The sequence below is a fragment of the Merops nubicus genome, unplaced genomic scaffold (assembly GCF_000691845.1).
Source record: "Merops nubicus isolate BGI_N331 unplaced genomic scaffold, ASM69184v1 scaffold183, whole genome shotgun sequence".
In the NCBI taxonomy this organism is placed as follows: Eukaryota; Metazoa; Chordata; class Aves; order Coraciiformes; family Meropidae; genus Merops; species Merops nubicus.
Window position 1 is genome coordinate 48,122 of NW_008597991.1, and position 9,589 is coordinate 57,710.

The 9,589-nt window shown below is 43.1% G+C and overlaps 1 protein-coding gene across 1 annotated transcript in view; it reads left to right on the top strand.

The window, feature by feature from the left end:
- The first annotated feature begins 2,454 nt into the window (after positions 1–2,454).
- Positions 2,455–9,589, top strand: part of LOC103769640 (cytochrome P450 2K4-like) — a 7,413-nt gene continuing 278 nt past the window's right edge. The window contains exons 1-8 of the mRNA XM_008936856.1: positions 2,455–2,640; positions 3,899–4,061; positions 5,416–5,565; positions 6,614–6,774; positions 7,436–7,609; positions 8,583–8,724; positions 8,896–9,080; positions 9,319–9,460. Of these exons, the coding sequence (XP_008935104.1) occupies positions 2,455–2,640; positions 3,899–4,061; positions 5,416–5,565; positions 6,614–6,774; positions 7,436–7,609; positions 8,583–8,724; positions 8,896–9,080; positions 9,319–9,460 (1,303 nt within the window). The remainder of the gene's footprint in view (positions 2,641–3,898; positions 4,062–5,415; positions 5,566–6,613; positions 6,775–7,435; positions 7,610–8,582; positions 8,725–8,895; positions 9,081–9,318; positions 9,461–9,589) is intronic.

The following is a 9,589-nucleotide window of genomic DNA, read 5'->3' on the forward strand; positions in this document are numbered from 1 at the left end:
TTTCCATCCACCCAAAGCCTTATAAAGTCTATACTATACCACCTTCCTAGAGCTTTTCTCAGATGTATTTCTAACTCAGAAACAAAAAATGCATACATTTAGTACAAAATATAATAACAGTCCACTGCCACATGTCCTCCTCCACCTGTGTATCTTCTCATCAAGCAAACGAGCCAGGGATCAGTCTCTGGTGCTACACAGGTCACACACTCACACTACAACACTTTCTCCTCCTCAGCCACCAAGGCAGACCTTTGTTCTTAATACATTCCCCCAAATACAGAAAAATAGGCAGAGATGCACACACACACTAGTACAATCTACTGCAAGAAAAAGGTCGATGTCCCAATTCAGAACTACTATGTAAACACGTTGAAGAGCACCAGAGAAAATCCTATACTTGGAAATAAGAACTAATTTACTTCAGAATAGGGAAGAAACACTCACAGCCTGTCACTCATGTCTGTGCCAGTCTCACCCTGCTTTGCCCACTGACTCCCTGCCAGCACTGCAGAAACCAGAGACCTGCTGGAGGAAATCAATAGGATTGAGCAAGCAAAAGCAACAGGGTGAGAAGGGTTGCCACCTTCTCCTACTGCATTTGAAGAGACACCCCTAATTCTCACAGTGTCCTTCCAATAACCCAGAGAGTCTTGTACAGGCAGGTAAATGCTGTACTTGTTCTGAAACTGCAAACCTAACATCTCTTGGGAAAAAACAACAACTCAGAATTGCTGCTTCTTTTGGTATTTCAGGAGTCAGTATCTGGTTCATTCCTTGTTAATAATTAAATCCCATATGTATGTGGAGAATGACATTCTCAGTGCCTTTTTACCTCCTTTGGGAGGGTGGAGCAGGAACAGGTCAACTGGCACACAACTGGACATAGCCCCTGGACTTTTTCCAGGACACATGCCAGGTAGGTGAGATGTCCTGGTCCTTCCTCCAGAGACCCCAGGGGCAGCAGCAGCAGACTCGGGGCAAGTTGGTACAAGAACAGGCTTACTCTAGCTCCTCTTCCTGGCTCCTGGCCAGGTGCTTGTGCTCTTTTCCTCTGGGTCTTTGCAACCCCATTCCATGGTGGGCTAATTCTTCACATATGCCTTTGATCATGTCTCTGCAGGGATCCTAACACTTTAAAGACTTCAAGGACTAGGGGCTCAGCCTGGGCACCTCACCTCACACAGCCTTCATGTTCTTCCCTCAAGGTCATGTACAATTTCATTCTCTGGACTTCTACTAGAAAGCTCTTCCATACACTGTTCCAAAGGCTGTGGCTCTTCTTCTCTGGTCACTCTCATAGTCCTGGATCATTTCTTTTCCATGGGTTCTTCTTTTAACACTTCCTTCTCTGCTGCCCACTTTCTTAGACTCCAAGACACAGGAGTCAGACTGTACCTCAGTCCTTTTTCCTCAACCAACAGAGGCTACTTATTCTCAATTTTCCCCTCAGCTTTGGCTCCCCATTCAGAGATAATCATACAAGCTCTTCCCTCTGCCTCTTTTCCTGAAATAGTTACAGCTGGATGTCAAAGGCAGTTGCCATGGCTGAAGACACAGGTCCTACTCTACAGCTGGCTCTAGGTTCCTCTGCTTGAGCAGCACTGTTGACCTTATAACCTCCAGAATTCCCTTCCAGCCTCAACCGTTATGTGAAGATCAGGACCACATAAGGCATGGATTATCTGACCAGTTTCAGCTTCTGCTTTTGTAAGAGAAGGTGCCTTTTACCATCTCTTCACTTTACAAGAATCTGAGGGTATCAGATCGATAAAAACATCGCCATTTGCCTGGGTCAGTCTGACCCTAATTTTCACCATGCTTGAACTCCTGCTAGAACAAAGATGTATGTGCCACAACAAATTATTCAGTTAGCTGAGAGAAGCTTGGCACTAAGTTCTTCCTCTCTTGAGTTTTTCTGATAGATGCAGCTTTCCATTGCAGGACCCACAGCACATCAAGACTCTAAACTCACATTCAGGTTACTCAAGAGGAACCTTCACAGCAGTCTCAGATGTCAGCTGAGCTTCTGCCTTTGTCAAGACCTCTTATCCCCAACATCTTCAGAAAGAGAGAAGAGAAAGCCTGAGCAACCAGTGGATCCTTCTCCTACCTCCTCCCACAGTCTCAAAGTTCAGGGCAGTGTCCGAGCTGCTGTTTGCAAATTAGGCTTATGTCCACAGACTTCTCTGCCAACACACAGGACTAGTTTAGACATCACCCATTAAATAGTAACCAGCATAGCCTAAAGTGAGTGCACACAGGGATGAGAGTGCCTAGTAGGGATTCTCCAAAGGTAAAACTTCAGATGAGCATTTCTACTATTTCTTAGAGGTGAAGCTCATATCTCTGTGTATGTAGGAGTGCCATCAATGCTTGAAACTCTTAACTTCTGACAGATTAGACTCTCTGTCTGAATTTTCATCTTCTCAGCTAAGCCTTTGCTGAAAGAAAATGGATTGGGTCAGTCTTGTTCCTGTAGGGTTACTGTTTGTAGTCATTCTCCTGCTGATTCTGAAAAGACAACATGTCTGGGAGAGCCACACAAGAGGAAACTTCCCTCCAGGACCCAGGCCTTTACCCATCATTGGAAATCTGCACATCATGGACCTGAAAAGACCTTACTTGACAATGCTAGAGGTAAGGTCTCTTGTTTTTTTCTTAGTGTTAAGACAGTCACCAACCCCCTGAAAGTGGCACAAAATTTTCTCTGGGCAGGCAGATGCAAATGCAGCAGAATTAATTACTTACAGTAACTGTTTTTCCTATCACATGATCAGTGCAGGGGAATTGACTTCCAGCCACATCATGAGAATTGACTTATTTCTGTGCAACACAGGAAATACTGAGGCTCTTCACACAAGGGTAATTATAAGAGAGGGGCCCTGCAGTTCCTGCAGGAACTTCCACCAGTGTCTGCTGAAACATTTCAGGAGGAGTCCAGAACTTTCTGGAGGCTCTTTGGTGGACTCAGCCACCAGTGAACTGCCAGAGAACATTCTTTTGATCCTCTCCCTTCATCCTCACCACGAATGAGGAACTTTCCTGGCTTCCCAAAGCAAAGCAGGAAAAAAACACTGGTTATTCTTTCATATCTGGTGGTAGTAAATTCCAGGACTTCAGGGAAGATGGGGCATGTGACAGAAAGATAATGAATGATTTTTGGGGTCCTCTCACTGTCTTGGCTCCTTAAAGCCATGAACAGTAAACCTAAGAGTTTCAGACATTTCCTGTGCCCTGCTATACTACCACCTTGAAAACTGGTCTCCTGGTTTGAGGAACATTTCCAACATATCTCCTGTAAGTTCTCAGCTTCTCAATTAAAAGCTACCTACAGAGTCCATAAGGAGGACACAATTGCCCAGTTACTCAAAATTAAGCCATTCTTAACCTGCCTTCCTGGATTCCATTCCCATGTGAGCCATGCAGTCTATTCCTGCCTGGTTGCAGCTCTTGATCATTGTCACTAAAGGCAGGAACTCCAAACGCACCTAAAGGCATAACTCCAGACTTTTTAAGAGTTGTTACTCACGATTCCAGGTGATTTGTACCTCCCCAGATTCGTATATCAGGAGCTGAACAGGTTTTGCCACTGTTACTGAGAAATTCACTTTCCATTTGTCTGTTCAAAGGAACACAGGGCCAAGCCTGTCTGAAATTCATCCTTTCCTTTGGCTCCTCTAAAAGTCTGTTACCCAAATACCTAACAGAGGATTACAGAACCTATTGTGATTCTTTTTATTCCTAAGAGCTCCAACATTTACATGACAAATTCTCCGCATACTGGACAGTGAATGCAAAGCCAATGCTATACAGGGAACAGAACACTGAACCTGCTGAAAGCATTTTGAGCTTGCTGAAAATCAACTTCTTTTGTTGTCCCCTTTTATCCCACTAGCTAGCCAAAACATATGGCCCAGTGTTCAGTTTTCAGATGGGACTGAGGAAAGTGGTGGTGCTGTCAGGATACGAGACGGTGAAGGAAGCTCTGGTGAACCATGCAGATGCGTTTGCAGGGAGACCTAAAATACCAGTTGTTGAAAAAACAGCAAAAGGAAAAGGCAAGTGTGTCATTCTATACCCCATACACCTCACTTCTGCAAAGAATGAAACTTTCTCCACAGAGAGGAGAGATGCAGAACATCTCTCTGTGTCTTGCTAAGCATGTGAGGCAATGGAAATGAGGGGGGAGTTGACAATGTGTAGTGATATTCATCTGGAATAAGGAGAGATGATACTCTTAATTTACACATAAACACATAATTCAGAGATATGAATCTGTGTCTGAGCCTTACCTTGGAAATTACTTGTTGAGGAGGTTCCATGAGGGCATGTCCTGATCTTTTCTTACAAAGGCCAAAACCTTGCCACATAAACCAAATACAAGCTGGCAGAGAAGTATCTACAATGTCAGTAGCATTATCTCCAAATACTTGTGATATCAATATTTTTGAATGGTTATTTTAAATTTTCCAGTTCAGATTACTTTTGAGAATTAATCTCTCTTAGACAATAAACAATAAACCAAGCCTATAGTTTGCTTCCTCAGATGAAGCTCACTCTTGCTCTGAGTTCTTCGGGTGCAGATTTCCCCTTCACAGGTATCAGACACTGAACCTGATCTTTCAGTTATTTTTGGGATATATGGAAGTAGGGACATGAGAGACTGTCACCTTTCCACAGGAAAGCAAGGGTGAGCACTCTTGTATCTTGTGACCAGCTCTGAGTAACCCGTGCACTGTTAAAAGCCAAACTATCTGCAAATGTTTTCTTTCCTCACTAGGGACAGTTTCTTGAGCAAGGATCTAAGCAAGAGAGCATGATAAGCACAAGGAAAGTAAACAGCAACACCATCTTGACTGAAACTTCTCTGCAGATGCCAGTGAGAATCCTCAGTAGCTTTTCTAGTGTGTAGGGGGTGAGATTAGCCCCACCAAATGGGCAGATTTTCCACCCATATGCCCATATTTGAGGCTTCATTCACTCTCTATAGCCTATGTAATAAGACAGATGCTCTTGAGAGAGGACACATCTCACCTAAGGTTAATGAGCACACTCATCATCCCAGATGATGTCCCAGAGACACAAATCCCTCTGTTCTAAAGAAAGCTGAATAAAAAGCTGTCTCAGAACATACCAGACACCTCATGAATGGTGTCTGCTTCCCTCAAAGCTTTCTCCCAACATACCTTTCCTGCCTTATTTCATTCTACATGGGGACACAACTTGTCTTGAGAGTTAGACAGGCTTCCTGACAGCACTCATCTTTATGCATTTCATTCTACATGGAGACACAACTTGTCTTGAGAGGTAGGCTTCCTGACAGCACTCATCTTTATGAGGATTCAGGGTAGATGACAAATCTTTACTTTTATGATTAATTTTCTATTTCTGTGTTTTCATTTTCCGTTTCAGGAATTATATTTTCTGATGGAGAAAACTGGAAAGTGATGCGAAGATTTACTCTTACAACCTTGAGAGACTTTGGAATGGGCAAGAAGGCCATAGAAGATCGTGTTGTAGAAGAGTATGGATGCCTAGCAGACACCATTGAGGCACAGAAAGGTGATGGGGATCTTACTTTTATAACACTCTGATTTCCCTTGAGTCTCCCACAAAAATGTCAAGGATCAAGTATTAAAAGTCTCTGAACTCTTTCAGAGATCTTCTTTTCTTCAGCAGCCACACTCTGAGGAGTTTATACAAGCTGTCTGTGTCTGTCTCCCCACCTGGCAATTGTCTGATATGGAGATGAATAGCATTCATTGAGGTACTAGAAGTCAAACGTGAGTCAGACTTCAAATGGCACATGTGAGAAGAGTAGTTGGTTCCTCCATGTGCAATGACTTTGATTTAGTGGCACTGGGAGAGCAGAAGGCTATTACAAGGACTTGTATACCTTTATTAAAATTGATTGTCCCTAAAGTCATGCCTGAGAAACCCCTTCCAACTGGAGGCAGAACACCCAGGTACACATTTCACCAGCATCATCCAAAATCATTTCTCACTAGACTCAGTTACCAACAGCAGGACTTCAGTACATTTCTATAACATCATTCCAGTTCAGGCTTCAAGTCCCCACCTTGAACCCCTGAAAGCAGGAGCTCTATCCAGCTACAAAGGGGAAGCACCAGTGAGATCTAGAAACCATAGAATTGTGAGCCCCAGCAGGAACGACTGAGTGACCAAGAGATACTGAGTTAGGAAATTTGACCTAAAAGGCCTAAAGGGACACAGTCCAACTCCCAAAGAATAGTGGTTGTAAGGGACAGCCCAGGAGAACATGGATGAGGGAAGTGGCAATTCCAAGTTTCCCTTACACCAGGACACACTAAAATCATGTATGCCCAAAAAGAGCAGCCTGGAGAAGGACCACAAAGACCCAGGGCTGCAATGGTCTTAGATAAAATGGAGGAGAGCATAAAAAACTTGCAATCAGTCTCTGTTTTGTCAAAATGCCATTAGGGGTGTGCGGACTCTAAGGCAGGGGAGCCTTTTCTCCTGCCAGCTCTGTGCTTACCCTATCCCAGCAATCACTGAGCCTCTACATGATTCTTTAATTAATTAGAATAACTATTGATTTTGTTGTTTGCACCACCTCTTCCCATGGTAGGGAAACCCCTTGAGATGACTCTGATGATAAATGCTGCTGTTGCTAATGTCATCGTATCCATTTTGCTTGGAAAGCGGTATGAATATGAAGACCCCACATTCAAAAGGCTTCTGTCACTGGTGAACCAAAATGTCAGGATTTTTGGAAGTCCATCAATTTTGGTAATTGATACTGTTTGAATATTTTTCTTCAAAAGCACGATTACACAGTGGTATACAGAGGTACACTTCTCCAACGCTGATCATTGCAACACATTTACCTGTACGTGACAAATGTACCCTCAAATGGCAGAAAGTGGACCTCTGATGCTATTTATGGCTTTCTCTCAGCAGTATAGCCTGGGAAATTTTAAGTTCCTCCTTTTATGAAGAGCTGAACATGTAATATGATACAAGGATTTTGCCTTCTAGCAATAGAAGTTGGTCATTATTCCCCATCTCCCATTACAAACATCAGTATCAGTGCAGAAATGCTTGTAACTGCCTCTTAAACTTGAGACTCCAAATTCTAACTGGTATGGAGAGGGTGGGATGAATTCTGTAGGAGTGGAGAGGTAGAAAATTGTATCAAGGGCATACGCACAAACACAGGACTAGTCAGTCATCATCAACTAGTGTGATTAATACTCACTGTAAGAGGGAATAAATTTTAATCATTTTACACAGTTGGCCAGGGAAAAAGGAGGACAAAGGAACACATTAGATCTTGTGTATAATTCTATGCACCATTTTCTATAAGGGCCTTTCTTAATAGACTCTGTTAAACTGTGGTACATCTGCTTAGCAGCTGTTTTGTCTTCCTTGCTATCCCTGCAACTTGCAGATCTACAACATGTTCCCAATCCTCGGGTTCCTCCTGAAAGACTACAAAATTTTTCTTCAGAATGCAAAAGAAATCAATGATTTTATCAAAGTGACTTTCATAGAACATCTCAAAGCCCTGGACAGAAATGACCAGAGGAGCTTCATTGACACTTTCCTCGTGAGACAACAAGAGGTAGTTGAACCCTTGTTGAATCATCAAACAATATACGAGAAGATGTCTTTACCTGTAGTTCTGTGCCTCAGTATTTCTGGCTCTTTTTTAAAATTTAGATCCTTCTTCATAGACATACCCCAGGAAAGCTCTAGGCTCAGGACTCTTATTTCTTGGTTTCAGTTGCCAGCTCACACAAGATTTCATTTACCTGTTTCAACAAAAATCTAGTTTTACACTTCTTGTAAAAATGTGGCAGTGATTGTACCCAGCCCTCACCTCTGTATAGTAATGACATCATGAGGTTTCAGCCCAAGTCTGCTGTAGCAAGAGGATGGTTTGGCTGATGGATTACAGAGGACATGAACCACCTCTCTAGGCTCTCTTTTGATGCTAGTGGCAGGTAAAGGCAATATCATCATAGGCCAAGTCCAAGCACCTCTTGAGTTCATGTCAAAACTGAGCTCTAGCAGCAAATTTATTCTCCTTCCCAATAAATCTCATCCTGCAAGATACTCTGCTCCATGATCCATGGGCAGAAAAACTAAAGCAAAGGGTTGAATACATGGGTGGCCCCAGTGACTGCTCGCTCTTTTGGAAAACATTGTTGTAATCATTGACATTATTCTGAAGCCCCTTGTTGACTGGAGTATGTGCTCTTGTGGGCAGCTCAGACAGTCCGAGCACTCAGTCTCAAGACTCAGATTAGAGCAGGTTTCTTAAGGCATCCCCTTAATAGTTTCTTATTCTTAATACAACTCCTCTCTGAGACCTGCATAGGAAAGTTTTTCCCTGTTCTCCAATGAAAAAGTGCCTTTTTAAGTATTTAATCAGCTGATATTACTATTCTTTCGATTCTTCAGGAGAATGGAAAGGCCAATCTTATTCTTTATACAACTCCTCTCTGAGACCTGCATATGAAAGTTTTTCCCTGTTCTCCAATGTATTTTTAAGTATTTAATCAGCTGATATTACTATTCTTTCGATTCTTCAGGAGAATGGAAAGGCCAATGGATATTTCCATAATGAAAACTTAACTGAGGTTGTGAGAAATCTGTTTATAGCTGGTATGGAGACCACATCCACCACTTTGCGCTGGGGCCTTCTGCTCATGATAAAACATCCTGAAATTCAGAGTAAGTGCAAAATGGGCAATCAGCAACTTCCTTCTCATGAGATCACCTCAAATGTGACTTCACATTGAGCCAGACAGAACAAAATATGAATTTTCCACTTTCCCTTATTCCTAGCAGGAGACAGAGGCATTCAAATGATCTATCTATATATAATCCCTATTCCTTTCATAGAAAAAGTCCAAGAAGAGATAGAGCAAGTGATAGGGTCAAACCCCCCACGGATCGAGCACCGAACTCAGATGCCATATACAGATGCTGTCATCCATGAAATTCAGAGGTTCGCCAACATCCTGCCATTGAATTTGCCTCATGAGACTACCACAGACGTGACCCTCAAAGGCTATTTCATCCCCAAGGTGAGACAACCTCTACGCTACTTCTCTTCCCCCTCTCCCAAGTGTAACCGGGTAAGTAAGTTCCCTTTCAAGTCCTGTTTGTGTCCAGGGATGCTTGCTCCCACGGGAGGTTCTCACAGCTACTTTGGCAGGAGCTCCCCTATTAGAGTGGGTGTTCTGAGCTCAAACACTTCTCATCACTCTGATGGTGACAGTATCATGATACTCAGTGCAATAACTGCTCTGCCTTGGCTTGCAGGGAACCTACATTGTCCCCTCACTGGCCTCTGTCCTGCAAGACAAATCCCAGTGGGAGAAGCCAGACCACTTCTACCCTGAGCATTTCCTCAGCTCTGACAGGAAGTTTGTAAAGAAAGATGCTTTCATGCCCTTTTCAGCAGGTATCTTTCATTTTGTTTTTAGGGCTCTGAGGGGAATTGGAAATCTAAAATTCCTTTCCCATTTAGGCTAGCTTATCAGACTCTTCCTGGGGTCTCCTCTCCTCTCCTCTCCTCTCCTCTCCTCTCCTC